The sequence below is a fragment of the Haematobia irritans genome, chromosome 1 (genome assembly GCF_050003625.1).
Source record: "Haematobia irritans isolate KBUSLIRL chromosome 1, ASM5000362v1, whole genome shotgun sequence".
Taxonomy (NCBI): domain Eukaryota; kingdom Metazoa; phylum Arthropoda; class Insecta; order Diptera; family Muscidae; genus Haematobia; species Haematobia irritans.
This window is the reverse complement of record NC_134397.1, coordinates 263,869,032-263,895,198: the sequence shown is the minus strand read 5'-3', so window position 1 is coordinate 263,895,198 and position 26,167 is coordinate 263,869,032. Positions and strand designations below refer to the sequence as shown.

The 26,167-nt window shown below is 23.4% G+C and overlaps 1 protein-coding gene across 9 annotated transcripts in view; it reads left to right on the top strand.

The window, feature by feature from the left end:
* Positions 1–26,167, top strand: part of cher (filamin A protein cher) — a 227,384-nt gene that overhangs the window by 45,752 nt on the left and 155,465 nt on the right. For all 9 annotated transcript variants that reach the window (XM_075292144.1, XM_075292136.1, XM_075292085.1 and 6 more), the window contains exon 2: positions 13,551–13,863. In XM_075292144.1, coding sequence (XP_075148259.1) covers positions 13,551–13,863 — 313 coding nt within the window. The remainder of the gene's footprint in view (positions 1–13,550; positions 13,864–26,167) is intronic.

Sequence of the window (26,167 nt, the reverse complement as noted above, 5' to 3'; positions counted from 1 at the left end):
CTGTCAAGAAAATTTTGTTAAACAATGTAGTACATATGGTCACAATCAAATATATTAATTTAAATTAATTAAAAATTTATTTCAATTAATCGTCGTTTAATAAACTGGAAACTATATGACTTACTTAGAGATTTAAATGGCATTATTAATGTAACTAAAATGAATAAGCCCCTTTTTAATAACAGCTTTATTGTGTATACAATATATGGATGCCTCAGATGTTTGAATAAAATTTTTATTTTGTTCGTAAATCTTTTTTTTCAACTGTTTTATGAGTGACGATTTTTTGACGAATTCTTTGGGATGAATTGACGATTTTGACGAAAAATATTTTTAAAATTGACGATTTTCAGCCCAAAACAGTTGGCACCACTGGGTAGGAAGGATATTCGTCGCATTATGAAAAAATCTGGATCAATATAAATACGGAGATAATAACTGCCCTTGAGATAGTACCCCAATCCTATGTTGTATTCGCATCATTACTGTTATTCTTTGGCAACCCTGGTCATTAGATCATTTCACTGCACTCTCCAATACAAGGGACATTTGTTGTTGTTGCCATTAAGTTGTGGTGTATCTCTGTCTGGCTGTCTGATTGCTGCCCCAACAATTGTTTATTGCGTTAACATTTATTTTCATTTCTACATTCATATTGTATGTGTGCGTGCGTACATTTATACCACTTTTTCTTCTTCTTCTTCTTTGCTTTTGTTACCTATTTTTTGTCTTGTGACTTTCTTTAGTTGATATTAGGTGGCATTCAATGTGGATTCGTATGTATGTGGTTTTATGTGCGGTGAAATAAGTGAATGAAGAGCTGCCATACATACCTTCATTGTCAAAGCGCATCCACCAAATGAACGACCGACCGACCTATCGACTGACTAACAAGAGTTCAAGTTCTTATTTAGTCTTGTTTGGGCACATAGTTTTTTTTATACCCACCACCATAGGATGGGGGGTATATTAACTTTGTCATTCCGTTTGTAACACATCGAAATATTGCTCTAAGACCCCATAAAGTATATATATTCTGGGTCGTGGTGAAATTCTGAGTCGATCTGAGCATGTCCGTCCGTCCGTCCGTCCGTCTGTTGAAATCACGCTAACTTCCGAACGAAACAAGCTACCGACTTGAAACTTGGCACAAGTAGTTGTTATTGATGTAGGGCCATATCGGTCCACTTTTACGTATAGCCCCCATATAAACGGACCCCAAAATTTGGCTTGCGAGGCCTCTAAGAGAAGCAAATTTCATCCGATCCGGCAGAAATTTGGTACATGGTGTTGGTATATGGTCTCTAACAACCATGCAAAAATTGGTCCACATCGGTCCATAATTATATATAGCCCCCATATAAACCGATCCCCCGATTTGGCTTGCGAGGCCCCTAAGAGAAGCAAATTTCATCCGATCCGGCTGAAATTTGGTACACGGTGTCAGTATATGGTCTCTAACAACCATGCAAAAATTGGTCCACATCGGTCCATAATTATATATAGCCCCCATATAAACCGATCCCCCGATTTGGCTTGCGAGGCCTCTAAGAGAAGCAAATTTCATCCGATCCGGCTGAAATTTGGTACATGATGTTAGTATATGGTCTCTGACATCCATGCAAAAATTGGTCCATATCGGTCCATAATTATATATAGCCCCCATATAAACCGATCCCCCGATTTGGCTTGCGGAGCCTCTAAGAGAAGCAAATTTCATCCGATCCGGCTGAAATTTGGTACATGGTGTTAGTATATGGTCTCTAACAACCATGCAAAAATTGGTTCACATCGGTCCATAATTATATGTAGCCCCCATATAAACCGATACCCCGATTTGGCTTGCGGAGCCTCTAAGAGAAGCAAATTTCATCCGATCCGGCTGAAATTTGGTACATGATGTTAGTATATGGTCTCTACCAACCATGCAAAAATTGGTCCATATCGGTCCATAATTATATATAGCCCGCATATGAATCGATCACCAGATTTGACCGCCGGAACCTCTTAGAAGACCAAAATTCATCTGATTCAGTTGAAATTTGGTACGTGATGTTAGTATAGGGTATCCAACAACCATGCGGGAATTAGTTCCTATCAGTCCATAATAATATATAGCTCCCATATAAACCGATCTCCAGATTTGACCTCCGGTGCCTTTTGGAAAAGCAAAATTCATCCGATCTGGTTGAAATTTGGTACACAGAAAAAAATATCACCAAAATATTTCCAATTAAAAAGTTAATTGAAGTTGAAATTTTTTTCAATTAATAAATTAATTGATACAATTAACTTTTTAATCATGATAGAAACATTAAGTTAATTAAGTCAATGATTGAAAATTTTTAAATTTTTAATTAAAAAAGTAATTGATACAAGTAACTTTTTAATCAAATTCGGAAGACTAATTCTGTTAACCCTTTCACTACCGAAATAAACCTAATGTTAAAAACTTTAATTTTTCTTCTGTTTTTACTTGTACTACCAGTATGTAGAACAAAAATTGCCATTTTGAAAACCTACTTCAAGAGCTATATGAGCTTGTTTTGAAAATTTGATTCTTGAATTGTGACCAAGTGGCCTTACGAAAATAAGCGCTATTTGGTCTATAATGTCTTTCAAAGTGTGAGAAAAAATACAAAAAAGAACCCGAAAAAGTGTCAGCTATAGTTTTCGTATGAATGTCCATTTACTAGAAACATACAGTAGAAAAATTGTCTCAAATTTTCGTATTTTTCGTTTATTTCTAAAGAAGTTTACAAAAATGTATTTTGGACCTCACCAATATAGAAAATATTTATAGGTTATTTAGATTAAAGCCTCTACTTTAAAATAACATCGAGAAATAAATCAAAACTAAGTGGAAAAATAGAATTTGGTGTCTTTTTCTAATATCCTTCAAAGCGGACATCGGTAGTGAAAGGGTTAAAAAAGTGCTGATTTTTTTTTAATTTTTAATTAAAAATGTATTTCAAACAATCATTTGTTAATTCAAATAAAAACTCTAAGCCAATTCAGAAAGTAATTAAAAATAGTTACCTTTTTTAATTAATAAATTAATTGAGTTCTGCAATCAACATCAATTAAATTTTTAATTGAATCAATTAAAAAATTAATTGAAATTTGCTGAAAAAATCAATTAATTTTTTAATCAAGAATTTTTTCTATGTCCAATTAAAACTGTGATTGATACTATCATTTTCGTGATTGAAGACATTTCAATTAAAAAATTAATTGGATCAATTAATTTGGTGATTGAATCAGAAAAAAATTTTTTTGTGTGTACGTGGTGGTAGCATATGATATTTAACAACCATGTGAGTTGAAATTTGTGGATGAAAGTCTTTCGTAGAAGTTTCTACGCAATCCATGGTGGAGGGTACATAAGATTCGGCCTGGACGAACTTACGGCCGTATATACTTGTTTTTGTTATTAAATAGACAAATTTTCAACTTCAATTAACCCTTAATTGGAAATATTTTGCCGACTGTTTAGAGAATTTAATAACGGATGACGAACTTGCTTCTGACCTAAATTCATTTACATACCCAGTATTTCTTATCAGTTAAATTTGTTTTGCATGTATGCTAATAATGATGTATTTTTGAAACAAAATTGGAAAAGAATTATATCGTTTTTTCAATGATCGATCGCCAAAAAAATATTTTAAGAAATCTATCATTTGTCATGGTATCGAAAATTGAAGAAACACGATCATGAAGAGTATTGTAGTTTAAATTGCATAGGACAAAACACGTGTTGTTTTGAAATTTGTGGGGTCGAATGTTACATACGTACATTGGAAAAATATGGTCCTAATATGAAATATTGTGCAACCTTAATTTTAGGACACGAAATTGTTTCAAATAATCTTGTAACATGTTTGGGTTACCTTCTGAGAAATATTTTATTAAAAATTTAGGCGGAAGTAAGGTGCAGCATTTACAAACATTTGCTATTTCTACCTTTAAACTAAACAATTTTTTTACGATTCACAACAAATTAAATTCGAATAGCGATACAAATTTTTGATTTATGTGTTGAACGTGATCTGAAAGTGAATTATTAAAAAATTTCCTCTCATTTCCTCTATAGATGAGTTTGTTTGGGATGTTACAATAATCTACATAAAATTCATTCACCATACAAACTAATCATGTAAGCCCAAGTTTGGGTCGGACGTGACCCAAAGAACTAAAAAAAATATAATTATTATTTTATAAAAATATTGAGGAGAATTTAATTGTTACACCAAAATTTTAATTACACAGACCTCATGGGATACATATAAGATGACTAATATATATTGCAACCAACTTGAGCTTAATAATTCTGATTAGATCATGAAATTAATTGTTGCACTTAATTTTTTATTTGGAAATAAAAAACAAATATGTGATTGCAAAAATAATTAATAATTAACTCAATTAAAAATTTAATTAATATCGATTGCAAAACTTTCTTAACTGACTTTTTGTTTTCATTTTGATTAAAAATTAAGTGATACAATTTTAATTAATTAAAAAATTTAATTAATTAAAAAATTCGGTCATTTTTTAACTGGCTTAGTTTTCCAAGTTTTATTACAAAGTTAATTATGTCAATTAATTTTTTAATTAAAAATGTTCAGTTGTTAGGTTAGGTTAGGTTATGTGGCAGCCCGATGTATCAGGCTCACTTAGACTATTCAGTCCATTGTGATACCACAGTGGTGAACTTCTCTCTTATCACTGAGTGCTGCCCGATTCCATGTAAACCTCAATGACAAGGGACCTCCTTTTTATAGCCGAGTCCGAACGGCGTTCCACATTCCAGTGAAACCACTCAATTAAAACTTTAATTGCATCAATTAATTTCGTGATTGAATCAGAAAAAAATGTTTTTTGGGTATTAATGTTTCATTTACGATTTCAATAATCATTTACGATTTCAATGCAAAATATTCGAAAAATCTTTTGGTAGCTCCCCTCCCATAATGTCTAAAATAGCTCTCATCAAGCGCCAATAGTGAAACCTTTTTTCACAGCCGCTTAAATTTCCACAAAGCTCGAGAACCTTTCTTTCAAATTCCATTGATATGTAAAATCCGTCAGGGTATACTTGAGTAGTCTCTGTTAAGACAAAACTCCCATCTTTACAAAAGATAAAAAATAAACACTAAGCGCCTCTCCATCAACTGCACTGTCATAGCCGCCACCACCCATGGATCCTCATCATGTCAAGATGTTGATGTTGAACTAAAGAGAAAAAAAAACAATGGTGTTACTGCACTCACTTGCTTGTCGAGCTTGAACATGAAGCATGACGGACGATTCGTTTGCCTTGATCTTGATATTGTCGGAGAAGCTTGAAGGCATCTGCAATTAGCCCAGCAGGCATGATGGTAAATAAGAAAAAGAATTTAAGTACTAAAACAAAAACAAAAGAGGAAAACAAAAACTATGTAACCAACTTGGCACATGCAGGAAGAAATTCGGTGATTGATAAAGATCTCTGTGCTTCAGTATTTGTCACCAAAACTAGTCCTCCTCAGGTGTGAAGAATTTAGGGTGTTCGATGTTAAGATAAGAAAAAAAATGATTTATTTGAATATTTATTTTTTGTAATTTTTTGTGATTTTTAATTAATTCTAACTAACACTTGTCTGAAACGTTTGATCCCAAATATTATCTAAAATTCGCAATTTTAGAAAATATTTATTTATAATTTTCGACAAAATTGAAATAATTTGTACCATCTAGTTAATGGTTTAATTGTAAAAATAAAATTTTGTCAAAATTTTCTATAGAAATAAAAATTTGACAAAAATTTCTATAGAAATAAAAATTTGTCAAAATTTTCTATAGAAATAAAAATTTGACAAAATTTTCTATAGAAAAAAATTTTTTGACAAAATTTTCTACAGGAATAAAATTTTGACAAAATTTTCTATAGAAATAAAATTTTGACAAAATTTTCTATAAAAAAAAATTTTTGACAAAATTTTCTATAGGAATAAAATTTTGACAAAATTTTCTATACAAATAAAATTAGAAATAAAAATTTGACAAAATTTTCTATAGAAATAAAAATTTGACAAAATTTTCTATAGAAATATTCCACAATTTAAATAATTTTAATATATTTGCAAACTTACATCTTCCACTCATTTTTACAAATGCGCAAAGTACACTGCTGAAACTACAAAATTAATATGAAAAGCAAATATTTATAACGGTTCTTCACATTTTTAGACAAAGGGAGAGCATACACCATTATTTTTTTGCCACTCTTATCGCAGTACGTCATATATTAAAGAAATTATAGAGACTTAAACTTACCCGCACAATTGTGCGTACACGGTCGGAAAGGGCTATAAAAAAAATTTGACAAAATTTTCTATAGAAATAAAATTTTGACAAAATTTTCTATAGAAATAAAATTTAAACAAAATTTTCTATAGAAATACAATTTTCACAAAAATTTCCTGTGGAGGTAAAATCTTGACAAAATTTTCTACAGGAATAAAATTTTGACAAAATTTTCTATAGAAATAAAATTTTGACAAAATTTTCTATAAAAAAAATTTTTGACAAAATTTTCTATAGGAATAAAATTTTGACAAAATTTTCTATACAAATAAAATTAGAAATAAAAATTTGACAAAATTTTCTATAGAAATAAAAATTTGACAAAATTTTCTATAGAAATATTCCACAATTTAAATAATTTTAATATATTTGCAAACTTACATCTTCCACTCATTTTTACAAATGCGCAAAGTACACTGCTGAAACTACAAAATTAATATGAAAAGCAAATATTTATAACGGTTCTTCACATTTTTAGACAAAGGGAGAGCATACACCATTATTTTTTTGCCACTCTTATCGCAGTACGTCATATATTAAAGAAATTATAGAGACTTAAACTTACCCGCACAATTGTGCGTACACGGTCGGAAAGGGCTATAAAAAAAATTTGACAAAATTTTCTATAGAAATAAAATTTTGACAAAATTTTCTATAGAAATAAAATTTAAACAAAATTTTCTATAGAAATACAATTTTCACAAAAATTTCCTGTGGAGGTAAAATCTTGACAAAATTTTCTACAGGAATAAAATTTTGACAAAATTTTCTATAGAAATAAAATTTTGACAAAATTTTCTATAAAAAAAATTTTTGACAAAATTTTCTATAGGAATAAAATTTTGACAAAATTTTCTATACAAATAAAATTAGAAATAAAAATTTGACAAAATTTTCTATAGAAATATTCCACAATTTAAATAATTTTAATATATTTGCAAACTTACATCTTCCACTCATTTTTACAAATGCGCAAAGTACACTGCTGAAACTACAAAATTAATATGAAAAGCAAATATTTATAACGGTTCTTCACATTTTTAGACAAAGGGAGAGCATACACCATTATTTTTTTGCCACTCTTATCGCAGTACGTCATATATTAAAGAAATTATAGAGACTTAAACTTACCCGCACAATTGTGTGTACACGGTCGGAAAGGGCTATAAAAAAAATTTGACAAAATTTTCTATAGAAATAAAATTTTGACAAAATTTTCTATAGAAATAAAATTTAAACAAAATTTTCTATAGAAATACAATTTTCACAAAAATTTCCTGTGGAGGTAAAATCTTGACAAAATTTTCTATAGAAGTAAAATTTTGACAAAATTTTCTATAGAAATAAAATTTTGACAAAATTTTCTATAGAAGTAAAATTTTGACAAAATTTGCTATAGAAATACAATTTTGACAAAATTTTCTACAGTAATAAAATTTTGACAAAATTTTTTATAGAAATAAAATTTTGACAAAATTTTCTATAGTAATAAAATTTTGACAAAAATTTTTTATATAAAAAAAATTTGACAAAATTTTCTATAGAAATAAAATTTTGACAAAATTTTCTATAGAAATAAAATTTAAACAAAATTTTCTATAGAAATAAAATGTTGACAAAATTTTCTATAGAAATAAAATTTTGACAAAATTTTCTATAGAAATACATTTTTGACAAAATTTTCCGTAGAAATAAAATTTTGACAAAATTTTCTATACAAATAAAATTTTGACAAAATTTTCTATAGAAATAAAATATTGACAAAATTTTCTATACAAATAAAATTTTGTATAGAAATAAAATTCTGACAAAATTTTGTATAGAAATAAAATTTTGACAAAATTTTCTATAGAAATAAAATTTTGACAAAATTTGCTATAGAAATAAAATGTTCACAAAATGTTCTATAGCAATAAAATTTTGACAAAATTTTCTATAGAAATACAATTCTGACAAAATTTTCTATTGAAATTAAATTTTGACAAAATTTTCTATGGACATAAAAATTTGACTAAATTTTCTATAGAAATACAATTTTGACAAAATGCATGTGGAGGTAAAATTTTGACAAAATTTTTGGCAACACTTTCTATAGCAATAAAATTTTGACAAAATTTTCTATAGAAGTAAAATTGTGACAAAATTTTCTATGGAAATAACATTTTGGCAAAATTTTCTATTGACACGACCTAGCAAAGAAAATTCAAAGTTCTTCCTAAGTTATTACTCTTAGTGTATATCCAAAAATGCTCTTCTAGAGAAGGGGTTTATTTTCACTTCACAAGAAGTTCTTTTGAGGTGAAATATAAATTCGTTGTTTTACCAAGTTTTCGCAATAAATTTTAATGTTCTGAATTCTACCGGGTATAAAACAAATTTCCAAAAAAATATTTGAAAAGTCTGCTACTCCATTTCTCGACAAACGTGGAATTTACGTTCAAATATTTTCTAGTATTATTCAAAACGCCTCTACGTAGTTTTTACCGCGGAGCTTATCACAAATTACAGAGGCAAAAGCTGTCGAAGGTGACCCCGAAAATTTTGGGGTAATTTATGATCAGAATTGTTTCGCAATCGTCACTGATATTCAACGGCCTGCGTACAACTGGAATAAATCTGCAGCTGTCATACGAACGGTTTACAAATACTAACAACCCAAAGTTGGTTGCCATACATATCAGCCACACTTGGTAGTTCTCTGTACTGAGAAGTTCAAATAAAACATCAAACAGTAGCAAATTGAAAAGAAAATTGCGTCTTAAATGTATCTTTAGTTCGTTAGAGCCGCTTCTTTGGCTCGGAATCAATACCAAGATTATACTCCTGAAGATAAAATATTTGGACCAAGTTTTTTCCAAAGTAGAAATATTTAGAAATGTGCTCCGCATTGCTATAAAATTTAATTCCACTTCATAAATTTCTGTAAATTTGGTTTTTTGCTGTTTGCATGAATCTTTTCAAAGTTAAATATTTTTTAAAGAAAATTAAAAAAAAAAATAAATAAAATAAAAATTTTAACTAAAAAAATAAAACAAAAAAAATTAAAATCTAAAAATTTCACATTTCCTAAAATTCATCATAGTCATCTCTAAGGGCATTCCCTTACAGACCCCCCTCTCAGTCGTGAATATCAATTGAGATGAGATAATAATGGGGGCAATGGATTGGCAAATATACTGAGCTGGTTGACTTTATCTCCCTGATCTTAGTATATAGTGGTTACGAGAAAGCAGCTTCATTCAAGACGCCTTTTTTTGTATGTGGGTCTCGTTTCGTTACATTTCGTCTTGCCCTGTCTGTCTGGCCAGCTGTTAGCCTGTCATGTTAATTGTTAATTTTATTATTTTATTATTTGTTAGGTTAATTCTTTTTTGTGTTTTTTTTTTTGCCCATTCCATTTGCTCATGTACACTCTTTGAGTTTTTTTTTTTTGTGGACACCAATGACAATGACAACGACAATAAAAAAAAAAGATAAAAAAGGGCGTTTTGCGTGATTCAAGTACCATATTCTTCGTTCGCCTTTAGTTGATTTGTTGTTGCTTTTTTTAGAGATCAAATAACGTCATCATCATCATCTCTCTATGTAGCTCTTTTCTGTGCCATTCCAATTGTGGATAAAGTGTCTGGATGAATGAATTGCAGGGCATTTCTTCATCTATTCATGACACACACTATGGAGTCTGGGGTGTGAAACTGACTGTGTGACAGTTAGGTTTGAGCTACATCCATAGCCCAGACACTTTAGAAATTCTCCAGAACAATTTCTTTGCCTTATTTAATATTAATCAATTAAAATTAATTCGCATTAAATTGAGGTTAAGAATGAAAGATTTATGATTGTGATCAACATGTGGATCACCATCCACAAAAAACATCCATTGCCAGTAACAGATTTCAGTTGAACCTCTTGTAGAACTTTTGTGAAAAAACATACGGCATCTCATCATATTGAATTTAATTAAACTACAAACATACATTTTTCAAAGGGGTTTCAATCACAGTAGCCACACATGCCCAAAAAAATAATCTACCAAGATTTGAAGAAAATTTTATCAAAAATCTACTAAATTTAAAAATAAAAATTATTTTGAAATGTTTGATAAAATTTAATATTTAATTTAATTTTGTCAAAATTTTATTTCTATAGAAAATTTTGTCTAAATTTTATTTCTATAGAAAATTTTGTCAAAATTTTATTTCTATAGAAAATTTTGTCAAATTTTATTTCTATAGAAAATTTTGTCAAAATTTTATTTCTATGGAAAATTTTGTCAAAATTTTATTGCTATAGAAAATTTTATCAAAATTTTATTTCTATAGAAAATTCTGCCAAATTTTTATTTCTGTAGAAAATTCTGTCAAAATTTTATTTCTATAGAAAATCTCGTCAAAATTTTATTTCTATAGAAAATTTTGTCCAAAATTTTATTTCTATAGAAAATTTTGTTTCTATAGAAAGTTTTGTCAAACTTTTATTTCTATAGAAAATTTTGTCAAAATTTTATTTCTATAGAAAATTTTTTTCAAAATTTTATTTCTTTAGAAAATGTTATCAAAATTTTATTTATAAGTTAGAAAATGTTATCAAAATTTTATTTCTATAGAAAATTTTGCCAACATTTTATTTCTATAGAATATTTTGTCAAAATTTTATTTCTATAGAAAATTTTGTCAAAATTTTATTTGTATCGAAATTTTGTCAAAAATTTATTTCTATAGAAAATTTTGTCAAAATTTTATTTCTGTAGAAAATTTTGTCAAAATTTAATTTCTATAGAAAATTTTGTCAAAATTTAATTTCTACAGAAAATTTTGTCAAAATTTTATTTCTATAGAAAATTTTGTCAAAATTTTACTTCGATAGAAAATTTTGTCAAAAATTTTATTTCTATTAAAATTTTATTTCTGTAGAAAATTTTGTCAAAATTGTATTTCTATAAAAAATTTTGTCAAAATTTAATTTCTATAGAAAATTTTGTCAAAACTTTATTTCTATAGAAAATTTTACTTATATAGAAAATTTTGTCAAAATGTTGTTTCAATAGAAAATTTTGTCAAAATTTTAATTCTACAGAAAATTTTGTCAAAATGTTATTTCTATAGAAAATTTTGTCAAAATTTTATTTCTGTAGAAAATTTTGTCAAAATTTAATTTCTATAGAAAATTTCAACAAAATTGTATTTCTATAGAAAATTTTGTCAAAATGTTATTTCTATAGAAAATTTTGTCAAAAATTTATTTGTATACAAAATTTTGTCAAAATTTTATTTCTATAGAAAATTATGTAAAAATTTTATTTCTATAGAAAATTATGTAAAAATTTTATTTCTATAGAAAATTTTTGTAAAAATTTTATTTCTTTAGAAATTTGTATCAATATTTTATTTCAATTAAAATTTTTGTCAAAATTTTATTTCTATAGAAAATTTTGTCAAAATCTTGTTTCAATAGAAAATTTTGTCAATATATTATTTCTATATAAAATTTTGTCAAAATTTTATTTCTATAGAAAATTTTGTCAATATATTATTTCTATATAAAATTTTGTCTTATTTTATTTCTATAGAAAATTTTTACAACATTTTATTTCTATAGAAATTTCAACAAAATTGTATTTGTATATAAAATTTTATCAGAATTTTATTTTATAGAAAATTTTGTCAAAATTTTATTTCTATAGAAATTTTATCAAAATTTTATTTCTATAGAAAATTTCAACAAAATTTTACTTCCATAAAAAAATTTTATCAGAATTTTATTTTATTGAAAATTTTGTCAAAATTTTATTTCTACAGAAAATTTTGTCAAAATTTTATTTCTATAGAAAATTTGGTCAAAATTTTATTTCTATAGAAAATTTTTTCAAAATTTTATTTCTATTGAAAATTTTGTCAAAACTTTATTTCTACAGAAACTTTTGCCAAAAATTTATTTCTATAGAAAATTTTGTCAAAATGTTGTTTCTATAGAAAATTGTGTCAAAAATTTTATTTCTATAGAACATTTTGTCAAAATTTTATTTCTATAGAAAATTTTTTTCAAAATTTTATTTATTAGTTAGAAAATGTTATCAAAAATTTATTTCAATAAACATTTTTGTCAAAATTTTATTTCTATAGAAAATTTTGTCAAAATTTTGTTTCAATAGAAAATTTTATCAAATTTTTTTTTCTATAGAAAATGTTGCCAAAAATTTATTTCTATAGAAACTTTTGTCAAAATTTATTTCTATAGAATATTTTGTCAAAATGTTATTTCTATAGAAAATTTTATCAAAAATTTTATTTCTATAGAAAGTTTTGTCAAAATTTTGTTTCTATAAAAATTTTGTCAAAATTGTATTTCTATAGAAAATTTTTTTTTTCAAAATTTTATTTCTTTAGAAATTGTTATCAAAATTTTATTTCAATTAAAATTTTTGTCAAAATTTTATTTCTATAGAAAATTTTGTCAAAATCTTGTTTCAATAAAAAATTTTGTCAATATATTATTTCTATATAAAATTATGTGCAAATTTTATTCTTATAGAAAATTTTGTCAAAATTTTATTTCTACAGAAAATTTTGCCAAAAATGTATTTCTATAGAAAATTTTGTCAAAATTTTATTTCTATAGAATATTTTGTCAAAATGTTATTTCTATAGAAAATATTATCAAAAATTTTATTTCTATAGAAAGTTTTGTCAAAATTTTATTTCTATAAAAATTTTGTCAAAATTTTATTTCTATAGAAAATTTTTTTCAAAATTTTATTTCTTTAGAAATTGTTATCAAAATTTTATTTCAATGAAAATTTTTGTCAAAATTTTATTTCTATAGAAAATTTTGTCAATATTTTATTTCTATAGAAAATTTGGACAAAATTTTATTTCTATAGAAAATTTTTTCAAAATTTTATTTCTATTGAAAATTTTGTCAATATTTTATTTCAACAGAAAATCACCATGGCAATCGTGTTTTAAATCTCATCTTATTTTTGGGTTTATAAAATAAATAAAACAGCAATAGGGCATACGCATTTATTCGAACCAGCAGAAAAAATAATGCATTTTTAGTGTAATGAAAAGGATGTTAAAATGGTGCCTATCTCTCCACATTTCTCCCCAATTTTAACTGTAATTAACTTGAACTTTATTTATTTTGTAAAAGGCTATTTTATTAATATTTTCCCATTTTCACAATTTTTTTTTTTTCAGGAATACGACGAAAACTTCGACGAAGAAATGGAAGCTGAACGTGATTTGGCCGAGGATGCCCAATGGAAGAAAATCCAACAAAACACATTTACCCGTTGGGCAAATGAACATCTAAAGACCATAGATCGTTCCATATCCAATTTGGAAAGTGATCTTTCCGATGGTCTGCGCCTAATTGCCCTCATTGAGGTTTTGTCACAAAAACGCATGCCCAAATACAATAAAAGGCCAACATTCCGTTCACAAAAATTGGAAAATGTCTCAGTGGCATTGAAATTTTTAGAAGATGAGGGTATCAAAATTGTCAATATTGGTAAGTACAAGAAGCATAATAAAACTGAATTATTGATAATTATTAAAAAAAATATTTTGATTTAAAATTTTTTTCTATGGAATATTCTCACGTTCATTCATAATCTTGAAAAATAAATGAAATTCCAGCAAACCCCTCTTTAATGAAAATAATAATAAAAAAATAATAGTGATAATTATTACGTGCCGCAAGACTATTAATAGATTTCACAGTTGATGTTGTAATAGCTGGCAATTGCAGTGATTATGATTTAAAAAAAAATGATTTAATTTTTTTTTGTGTTGAAAATTCCAAGCTGCCATAAAAACATCATCAGCTTTTATGTCATTTACGCCACTTAAGCCAAAGAGACAACAGAACAACTGGGACAGATAATAATGACTCCCATGTGTATAATATCATATTTATGATTAAAAAATTTAACTTTATTATTATTATTTTTTGAAATTTTTATTTATATTTCATTGGTCACCATCTATTCATATTTCCATAAATTTATTGTATTCCAATAAATTCCATGGGATATTGCATAATATGTATAGAACATGCCTTCTTTATGTGATACGTTTGGTGTTTTTTTTTTCAATCTGGAGTTCTTGGGAAAGAATTTTATTTTGTCGCTTTAATACTTGAGTTGTGTGGACTCTTATCTTTAATTTACCACTACAGTTGTGGGAAAACAACTAGCAGAGAAGGAATGGGAAACATTTTTGTTTAGTTTTATTTTTGTAATTAAGTTAAATTACAAATTACAAATTAAGAATTACAAATTAAAAATTAAAAAATAGAAAACAAAAACTAAAAATTAAATATTTACAAATTTAAAAATTAATTTTTAAAAAAATTGAAAATTTAAAATATTTAAAAAAATTAAAAATTATTTTTTTTTTTTTGTAAAATTACAAAGTAAAACTTAAAAATTTAAAATGAAATATTTACAAAATTATTTTTTTAAGTAAAAATTGAAAATTAGAAATTAAATTACAAGTTAAATTATTAAAATAATAAAAAGTAAAAGTTTACAAAATTAAAAATTAAATATTTAAAAAGTTAAATATGAATATTAAATATTAAATGTTAAATATAAAATATTAAGTAAAAATTAAAAAATACAAAACAAAAACTAAAAATTAAATATTTACAAATTTAAAAATTATGTATTTAAAAAATTAAAAATCTAACATATTTACAAAATTAAAAATTATTTTTTTATAAAATTAAACTGTAAAATCTAAAAACTTAAGATTAAATATTTTCAAAATTATTTTTTTATTTAAATTAAAAATTAAATTACAAGTTAAATTAATAAAATAAGAAAAAGTAAAAGTATGCAAAATTACATATTAAATGTTTAAAAAGCTAAAACTTGAATATTAAATATTAAATGTTAAATATAAAATATAAAATATTAAATATTAAGTAAAAATTAAAAAATACAAAACAAAAACTGAAAATTAAATATTTACAAATTTAAAAATTATGTTTTTAAAAAATTAAAAATTTAAAATATTTGCAAAATTAAAAATTATTTTTTTATAAAATTAAAAATTTAAAATTAAATATTTACAAAATAATTTTTTTTATTTAAAAATTAAATTACAAGTTAAATTATTAAAATAACAAAAAGTAAAAGTTTAAAAAGTTAAAAATTAGATATTTAAAAAGTTAAAACTTGAAGATTGAATATTAAATTACAAATTAACAATTAGAAATTACAAATTACAAATTACAAAATACAAAACAAACACTAAAAATTAAATATTTACAAATTTAATTTTTTTTAATTAAAATTTTATAATATTTACAAAATAAAAGTTATTTTTTATAAAATTAAAAAGTAAAAACTAAAAACTTAAATTTTAAAATAAAATATTTACAAAATTATTTTTTTTTAATTAAAAAATGAAAATTAAAAATTAAATTACAAGTTAAATTATTAAAATGATAAAAAGTAAAACTTTAAAAAATTAAAAATTAAATATTTAAAAAGTGCAAACTTGAATATTAAATATTAAATTACAAATTAAGAATTAGAAATTAAAAAATACAAAACAAAAACTAAAAATTAAATATCTACAAATTTAAGAATTATTTTTTTAAAAAATTAAAAATTTTAAATATTTACAAAATGAAAATATTATTGTTTTATAAAATTAAAAAGTAAAAACTAAAAATTTAAAATTAAATATTTATAAAATTATTTTTTTTTATTTAAAAATGAAATTATTAAAATAACAAAAAGTACAAGTTTTAAAAATTTAAAAATTAAATTTTTAAAAAGTTAAAACTTCAAGATTAAATAATTAATTACAATTAAGAATTAGAAATTAAAAAATACAAAATAAAAACTAAAAAATAAATATTTACAAATTTAAAAATTATTTTTTTAAAAAATTAAAAATTTAAAATATTTACAAAATTAAAAATTATTTTTTTATAAAATTAAAAAGTAAAAACTAAAAATTTAAAATTAAATATTTACAAAACTATTTTTTTTTAAATTAAAAATTGCAAATTAAAAATTAAATTACAAGTTAAATTATTAAATCAATAAAAAGTAAAAGTTTAAAAAATTAAAAATTAAATATTTACCAAGTTAAAACTGGAATATTAAATATGAAATATTAAATATTGAATATTAAATTCTAAATTCTAAATTCTAAATATGAAATATTTAGTATTAAATGTTAAATATTAAATAATAGATATTAAATATTAAATTTTAAATATTAAACATTATATATTGAATAATAAATAATAAATATTAAATATTAAATAATAAATATTAAACATTTAGTATTAAACATTAAATATTAAAAATTAAAATTTATAAATTAAGTCGGGGAACACGACCATAGTCTATTTGAGTTCTATTATTTATTTCTTTTAGTTGATTTTTGCCAGAATATTTCTCTTCTTCATTTTGTTATTCTCTTTGCTATATTATTTCCCATTAATGTAAAAACTTCTGTGGTTTTGTTCATAAATTCAAAAATCTTAACGTTAGGTCAGTAGAGTGAGACTTCTGTTGTTGTATGGTGGCGGCTTCGTTCAAGGCTAAGCTTAGAACAGTAACGGCTGGATACCATCGTATGCTGGACATGCATTCCAAGCATGTCCCATTGGTAAACGACCACCAAGGGGATTTGCCATAACAAAAAAATGTGAAACATTTTTGATTTTGTTGCTTTTCAATCCCCTCTTCAGAGTTCTCCATAAAAAAGCCACAAAATGACATCATCCGTTGGATATTTTTTCAGAGATTTTTTATTTTTGTTGTTATTGCTATTTTAGAGTTTTTACTTTCATTTGGGAATGTCGGTATTGAATACATTTTATATTGAGTTTTTTTTTTTTTTTTAATTTTTCATTGTAAATTGTTGAGTATTTTTGTTTATATAAAAGCAATGCACCCATATAAATAAAAGGCAATGCAAGTGAATGCATTCTTCTTTCATATAAATACATGTGTGAATGTGCATTTAAACGTCTGTCCTTATTTTTATTTTCTCGAGTGAATATTGAAAACTTTGTATTTTTTGTTTACAATTATTTTAAATTTTTGTTTGTTTATAAAAAAATTGCTGTTTTAATTTTATTGCTAACAGTGAAAAAAAAAGTTACTCATTCACTCCATTCTTAGGTGTTGATGACTTTGACAGTGCGACTATAAAGACAAAAATGCAGTTTTTTGCTTTAGTCAAAACAATTAAATCTAGAATTTTTGTCCGTCCCTCTGTTTTGAATATGGTTGTATTATCGTAGAACAAGTGTTTTCTGTTTTGTTCATTCAATCGTATTGGGGCGAATGTTTTTCGATTAAAAAGGTAAATTAACTTTTTGAACTTGTCTCTTATTTTGGTTATATTAATTCACTTAAGGAATTGATTAGATTTAGAATTTTAATTTGTATATCATGTTAACATTTATAAGTGTTTTTTATAGTAATTAGTTAATTGAGTTTTATTGGTAAACTTGTAGGGGATTATTTTTGACTCGACATATATAAACTGGTATTTTTCATGATAAACTGATATCGAACCAAGCGATTTACGTATAAATGAATGATTTAATTTTTATTGTATTCGAGTTTTTGGAGATGATGGATTTTGATTTTGATTGAGTCATTGAAAAGAAGCACCTAGCTTTAGATAAAAATTTGAAAAAATATTCTATAGATATAAAATTTTGACAATATTTGAATAGAAATGAAATTTTTACAAAATTTTCTATATAAATGAAATTTTGGCAAAATTTTCTATGAAAATGAAATTTTGACAAAATTTTCTATATAAATGAAATTTTGACAAAATTTTCAATATAAATGAAATTTTGGCCAAAATGTTCTATATAAATGAAATTTTGACAAAATTTTCTATAGAAATCAGCCGAAGGAATATTTTCAATTGGGCACGTGTACCGCCTAAAAGTATGCTGAGGAAAAAAAGTCCGTAGTAGTTAGACCGTGTTACTTCGTTAAAGTGTCTATTGTACTGAAAAATATATTGACCTAATATGGAAGATTACGGAATTTACACAATATTAAGCTTAAATTTCTTTAATATGAAGAAATTTTAAACGTCGCCAAAAAAGTAGTGAAAATGTTCTTTTTGGATCCGGAAGTGCTGCGAAATTGGGGCAGAAGCGATGAATTTAACACGGGCTTATCATAGGACGGATGTCCACCATTTCAAATGCAGTTGCACTCAGTGTTGCCAGTATTGGGGATGAAATTTTTGAGTTGGGGTCTTGGGGATTTATTGGAAAATTTCCATAAATTTGTGGATTTTTGTGGGGATTTTTTCGAGATATCGATTTAATCATTTTTAACAAAATGTTTTTCCTAAGGAATTTTTGTCAAAAATTTATTTCTATAGACAATTTTGCAAAAATTTTATTTTTATAGAATGTTTTGTCGAAATTTTATTCCTATAGAACATTTTGTCAAAATTTTATTTCTACCGAAAATTTTGTCAAAAGTTTAGTTCTATAGAAAATTGTGTCAACAATTGATTTCTATAGAAAATTTTGTAATATTTTTTTTTTTTTTTTGTAGAAAGTTTTGTAGAAAGTTTTGTCAAAATTTTATTTCTATAGACAATTTTGTCAGCATTTTATTTCTATAGAACAATTTATCAAAATTTAATTTATATACAAAATTTTGTTAAAATTTTATTTCTATAGAAAATTTTGTCAAAATTTTATTTTTATCGAAAATCTCGTCAAAATTTTATTTTTATCGAAAATTTTGTTAAAATTTTATTTCTGTCGAAAATGTTTTCAAAATTTTATTTCTATAGAAAATTTTGCCAAAATTTTATTTCTATAGAAAATTTTGCCAAAATTTTATTTCTATAGAAAATTTTGTCAAAACTTTATTTCTATTGAAAATTTTGTCAAAACTTTATTTCTATAGAAAATTTTGTCAAAATTCTATTTCTATAGACAATTTTGCAAAAATTTATTTCTATAGAAAGTTTTGTAGAAATTTTATTTCTATAGAAAGTTTTGTCGAAATTTTATTTCTATAAAAAATTTTGTCGAAATTTTATTTCTATAGAAAATTTTGTCGAAATTTTATTTCTACCGAAACATTTGTCATAATTTAATTCTATAGAAATTTGTGTCAAAATTTTATTTCTATAAAAAATTGTGTATTTTTTTTTTTTGCGTAGAAAGTTTTGTCAAAATTTTATTTCTATAGAAAACTTTGACAAAATTTTATTTAAAATTTTATCAAATTTTTATTTCTATAGAAAATTTTATCAAAATTTTATTTCTGTCGAAAATTTTGTCAAAATTTTATTTCTATAGAAAATTTTGTCAAAATTTTATTTCTATAGAAAATTTTGACAAAATTTTATTTCTGTAGAAAATTTTATCAAAATTTTACTTCTGTAGAAAATTTTGCCACAATTGTATTTCTATCGAAAATTTTGTCAAAATTTTATTTCTATCGAAAATTTTGTCAAAATGTTATTTCTATAGAAAATTTTGTCAAAATTTTATTTCTATCGAAAATTTTGTCAAAATTTTATTTCTATAGAAAATTTTGTCAAAATGTTATTTCTATATAGAAAATTTTGTCAAAATTTTATTCCTACAGAAAGTTTTGTCGAAATTTTATTCCTATAGAAAATTTTGTAAAAATTTTATTTCTACCGAAAATTTTGTCACAATTTTAGTTCTATAGAAAATTGTGTCAACATTTGATTTCTGTAGAAAATTTTGTATTTTTTTTTTTTGTAGAAAGTTTTGTCAAAATTTTGTTTCTATAGAAAATTTTGTCAAAATGAATTATATACGTATTTAATCGGCTTTTTTTGGACTTCGGTGATTGATACTATTATTTCTGTGATTGAAAACAGTTCAATTAAAAATTAATTGGTTTTTCTGACTTTTTTCTATGTGTTTAACCCTCACTAATAGAAAAAGTTTCGTTATATTAACGAAATGTGTCGTTAAAAGTCATCCAACGAAACAAATTCGTTAATACAACGAAATTGTCGTTATTATAACGAAATTTCTGTTAATTAACGTAACGTTTCGTACTATTAACGAATATTTTCATTGCATTAATGAAAATGTTTCGTTATATCAATGAACATTTTTCGTTGGCTGAGTTTAAATGAAATTTTCTATATGTGCATGAAGAGAACATGGTGAGATTTTGTATGAACATTTGCTCTTAATTTAATATTGCATATGTTGCGATTTATTTACAAATCAATACCTGAATTTAGTGTGCAAAATGATCCTATCTAAAAAAACATGAATTTATAGAAAAATGAGACCACTAGATTTCTTATTCTTTAATGAGAACATTCCCATATTGGCTATAAGGAATTTGGCCTATCCTAGCATTTTCTGTCTCATCCGAAGAATTCCGAAGAAGTTCAAATTGACTTGTAACATAAATTGCTTAACTTTTACATGATAATTAATTCTTCAGAAACAATTGCTGTTAGGACATTTTAAATGCTTTTAACAAATGCGAAACTAAAAACCCTCCACTGGGCAAATATGAAATGGCTTGAAGTCCATTGCAAAGATAAAAAGATTAAAATGGATGAGTGATGTACGAGATAACTACTTCATAAGTTAGTATCGCTCACTCTAGGAGTTAGAATAAATTAGAAAACTTGTCTGTGGCATAAAATCACTTTGGCAGAATTGAGGAAAAGTTGAAAATCCAGGCAGTTTTAAAGATTTTGTTTGTTTGTCTTGGCCAGAACATAGGCTGACAACTGCTTCTTCGATGCTTCTCTCTGCCACATGATGGCTTAGTTGAACCAAAAAAAAAAAAACACACACACAAGCGAAAAAAACGTCAGCAAAACAACTCTCTAAAAGAAGTTAAACGGCAAACATGCGTCTTTGGATCATTTCAAAAATAGCTGGAATGTGGTGGCGACTTGCATGTTTGTTGATCTGTTGACTTCTTTCTTTCTTTGGAACATTCTAAGGCTCCGGTCTTAACCGGTGTTTATGGTGGAACTAGGAGCAGGGTAATACAAGTTGTGGTGCTAACCAATAACACGTTTTCTTTCATGGTTAGCATCTGAAAACTGTAAAACATAACATATTTTTTGTTGGCCATAAAAAAATCGAAAAACGGTTCCCCTGAAATAACAACGTAAAGAACTTAGAGATTCTTTTGCCCCTTGCTACTTGACACATAATATGTTTTCTTCTCTACAAGGTTTTTTTTTGCATGGGATAGGGATTATACTGAGGGCTAAATAGTCAACTTTTCCATTTTAAATCTAAAATTAAAATTTATATTACAATTTTAATTTTAATTAAAAAAAAATTAACTACAATTCAAAATTAAATTTTAATTTTCATGTTAATTTTAATTTTTTATTTAAATTTGAATGTATTAAATTTAAATTAAATTAAATAAATTAAATTTAAATTAAATAATTAATATTAACATTAATATTAAAATTTAAATTCAAATTAAATAATTTGGCTACATCATAATAACTAGTAAAATTTTCTATTACTTTCTATTTCTATTAACTAAACTAATACCAAAAACATGACGTATAAAACTGAAAATTGTACGCTTTCAATTTAAGACTAAAAATTTCAAATTAAAATTGATTTTTTTAATTTTAAATGCTAGTTATATTTATGTTAATATTAATATTAAATTATTATTAAAATTAATTTAAAAAATTAAGTAAAATTGTTTAATGAAAATAACAATTTAACGACAAATTTAAAATTAAAATTAAAATAAAAATAAAAATTCTATTACTAAATTAATACCAAAAACATGACGTATAAAACTGAAAATTGTACGCTTTCAATTTAAAACTAAAAATTTAACATTAAAATTGATTTTTTTAATTTTAAATGCTAGTTATATTTATGTTAATATTAATATTAAATTATTATTACAATTAATTTAAAAAATTAAGTAAAATTGTTTAATGAAAATAACAATTTAACGACAAATTTAAAATTAAAATAAAAATTCTATTAACTAAACTAATACCAAAAACATGACGTATAAAACTGAAAATTGTACGCTTTCAATTTAAAATTTAAAATTAAAATTATTTTTTTTTAATTTTAAATGCTAGTTATATTTTTGTTAATATTAATATTAAATTATTATTAAAATTAATTTAAAAAATTAAGTAAAATTGTTTAATGAAAATAACAATTTAACGACAAATTTAAAATTAATATTAAAATAAAAATAAAAATTTCAATTTAAATTAAAATTAAAATTAAAATTAAATTTAAATTTAAATTTAAATTTAAATTTAAATTTAAATTTAAATTTAAATTTAAATTTAAATTTAAATTTAAATTTAATTTAAATTTAATTAAATAAATTTAATTTAAATTTAATTTTAATTTTAATTTTAATTTTAATTTTAACTTTAATTTTAATTTTAATTTTAATTTTAATTTTAATTTTAATTTTAATTTTAATTTTAATTTTAATTTTAATTTTAATTTTAATTTTAATTTTAATTTTAATTTTAATTTTAATTTTAATTTTAATTTTAATTTTAATTTTAATTTTAATTTTAATTATAATTTTAATTTTAATTTTAATTTTAATTTAAATTTTAATTTAAATTTAAATTTAAATTTAATTTTAATTTTAATTTTAATTTTAATTTTAATTTTAATTTTAATTTTAATTTTAATTTTAATTTTAATTTTAATTTTAATTTTAATTTTAATTTTAATTTAAATTTAAATTTAAATTTAAATTTAAATTTAAATTTAAATTTAAATTTATTTAAATTTAATTTTTATATTAATTGATTTAAATTTAAATTTAAATTTAAATTTAAATTTAAATTTAAATTTAAATTTAAATTTAAATTTAAATTAAAATTAAAATTAAAATTAAAATTAAAATTAAAATTAAAATTAAAATTAAAATTAAAATTAAAATTAAAATTAAAATTAAAATTAAAATTAAAATTAAAATTAAAATTAAAATTAAAATTAAAATTAAAATTAAAATTAAAATTAAAATTAAAATTAAAATTAAAATTAAAATTAAAATTAAAATTAAAATTAAAATTAAAATTAAAATTAAAATTAAAATTAAAATTAAAATTAAAATTAAAATTAAAATTAAAATTAAAATTAAAATTAAAATTAAAATTAAAATTAAAATTAAAATTAAAATTAAAATTAAAATTAAAATTAAAATTAAAATTAAAATTAAAATTAAAATTAAAATTAAAATTAAAATTAAAATTAAAATTAAAATTAAAATTAAAATTAAAATTAAAATTAAAATTAAAATTAAAATTAAAATTAAAATTAAAATTAAAATTAAAATTAAAATTAAAATTAAAATTAAAATTAAAATTAAAATTAAAATTAAAATTAAAATTAAAATTAAAATTAAAATTAAAATTAAAATTAAAATTAAAATTAAAATTAAAATTAAAATTAAAATTATAATTAAAATTAAAATTAAAATTAAAATTAAAATTAAAATTAAAATTAAAATTAAAATTAAAATTAAAATTAAAATTAAAGTTAAAGTTAAAGTTAAAATTAAAATTAAATTGAAATTAAAATTAAAAATAAATTAATTTTAAAACTAAAATTACAATTACAATTACAATTTAAATTAAATTTTAATTGAATTTAAAATTAAAATTAGATTTAAAATTGAAATTGAAATTAAAATTGAAATTAAAATTAAAGTTAAAATTAAAATTAAATTTAAATTTAAATTAATATAAAAATTAAATTTAAATTTACATTTAAAATTAAATTGCATTTACATTTAAAAAGACATTAAAATAAAATTAAAATTATAACGAAATTTTAAATTTAAATTTTAAAAATGATTAGCCAACAAATATATTTTCTATACTAAAATTATCTAAATTTCTAAAAAAAAAAATTAAAGTTTGTAACACTGTTCGCCCGCTGATTGACAAACCATAACTTGGCTAAACATAAATGCCAAGATGAAATTTCTTGCAATGGAAGAAAAAGTAAAAGAACAACAAAAAAACAACTTCTACGACAAACCATAACCACACAAAACATGACTATTGACTAGACAAGGCGGTTCTTAGGCAACAAAATGACAAGGGAAGTGTCTTCATTTAACACGGGGTCCAGTGTAGTAAAATTGGTTCGGATTACCTGAAGAAGGGTCATTACACTGGCACTTGGTTCTTCGTCTTTGCCATGATCACACAACGATAAAATATTACCTTGACTTGTTGGACTGGCGTTAATTGCATTTGGCCTAAGGCTAAACTGGGAAGGTTATTCTTGTGTATATGGTTAGCAAGCTCTACAAGATCATCAACGATCCATTGAAAAGTATCTCATCATTGACGGGTGAAAAAGATTCATTACTTTCTTGGATGCTTAAGCAGGCGATTTTTGTTGTTTTTTTTTCGCTAAGACTAAGATTGATCTTTGCTTTATGTTGTGGCCTTTCTATTCCAAGATAGCAACTAATTTTTTTACGCTCTTTTTGTAAAAACAAATCCAATGCACCCGTGTTAATGTTTTCACTGCAAGTTTTTTTCTACACTGCTCCTTCAACTTGCCATAATGTGACTATGATGGCCATCTGTTGCCAGTCTTCTTCAAACATTCATTACCGAAGCGAGCCGGGTCTGTAACCTATTTAGCCATTTACAGCTTATTTGCCACTTTGTACATTAAATTAATTTATAATGATTACTTGATTGCTTCCAGTCTTGTGCATTGGCCTGGCCTATTGCGATTTGTTGATAAAAAAATATAGTGAATTTTTATAACCAGTTAATAATCGAATCAATTGCAGAACAATCATCTATTCATTATAAAACGATTTACTTTGCATTTTATTAGATATGCTTAGCAATTGTCTGTGTTACTCTTTAAGTTTAACAAATGCAATAAACAAATCGATTAAAATGTCGATGCCCTGTCACTCGAAATATTGTTGGTGGATACATTTTCATTCAAGTCAAAATTATTATATCCAGGCTTTATATAATGGACTAGGGCGTTAAGGCTTAAACTGCACTGTTAGAAAAATATGTTTTTCCGATAGAAACAAAATGTGTTTCGGGCACAATTTTAAAACACAATATATTTAAGTGCAAACATGTAATGTTCCTAAACTAACACTAAATGTTTGGGACATATATGTTAATATGTTAGAATATATTATGTTTGGGGCATGAATGTTTCATAAAAATCATATGTGTAAATGCAAACATATATAAATTTACAAATTTCGACTAAACATACATATGTTGTGATATTTCATTCAAAGCGACAGAGAGAGTAACATATAGAGAAAGAAATAGAGATGGAAACCGGGAGAGTTGACGAAAGATATCAACATAACACAGCGAAAGAACCAAAAGAGAATAATTTCTGTGAAACCGCTTGTATGTTGTTTCGGAAAACTGTTTTATGATAAGGCCAAAACTTTGATATGCTTAAGTCTAAATATTATTTAAGAGAATAGAAATCAAGTGTCTTCACAAAAATAACTAAAGGGCACAATACTCTTTTTAGAGTTGGGACAGTAAAATGAAATAAGGAGGAAATAGTGAAAAATTACACAGTAAAATGTATAAAAACAAAGTTTAGTTCCTCTTTATTAATAAGTAGTCCACGAGGAGTTGACGTACACCTTCAAATATAAAAGCGGGCATTAAGTTCGAGTTTTGCAGCTAAAACAATTTAAAAAGTTTATTTTCTTTAAAATGAATTATGTAAGAAATATAGAAGGCATTTTAGAGCGATGGTGTTAAATGCTAGTAAAAACTGTTCACGCCTAACTAAATTTATG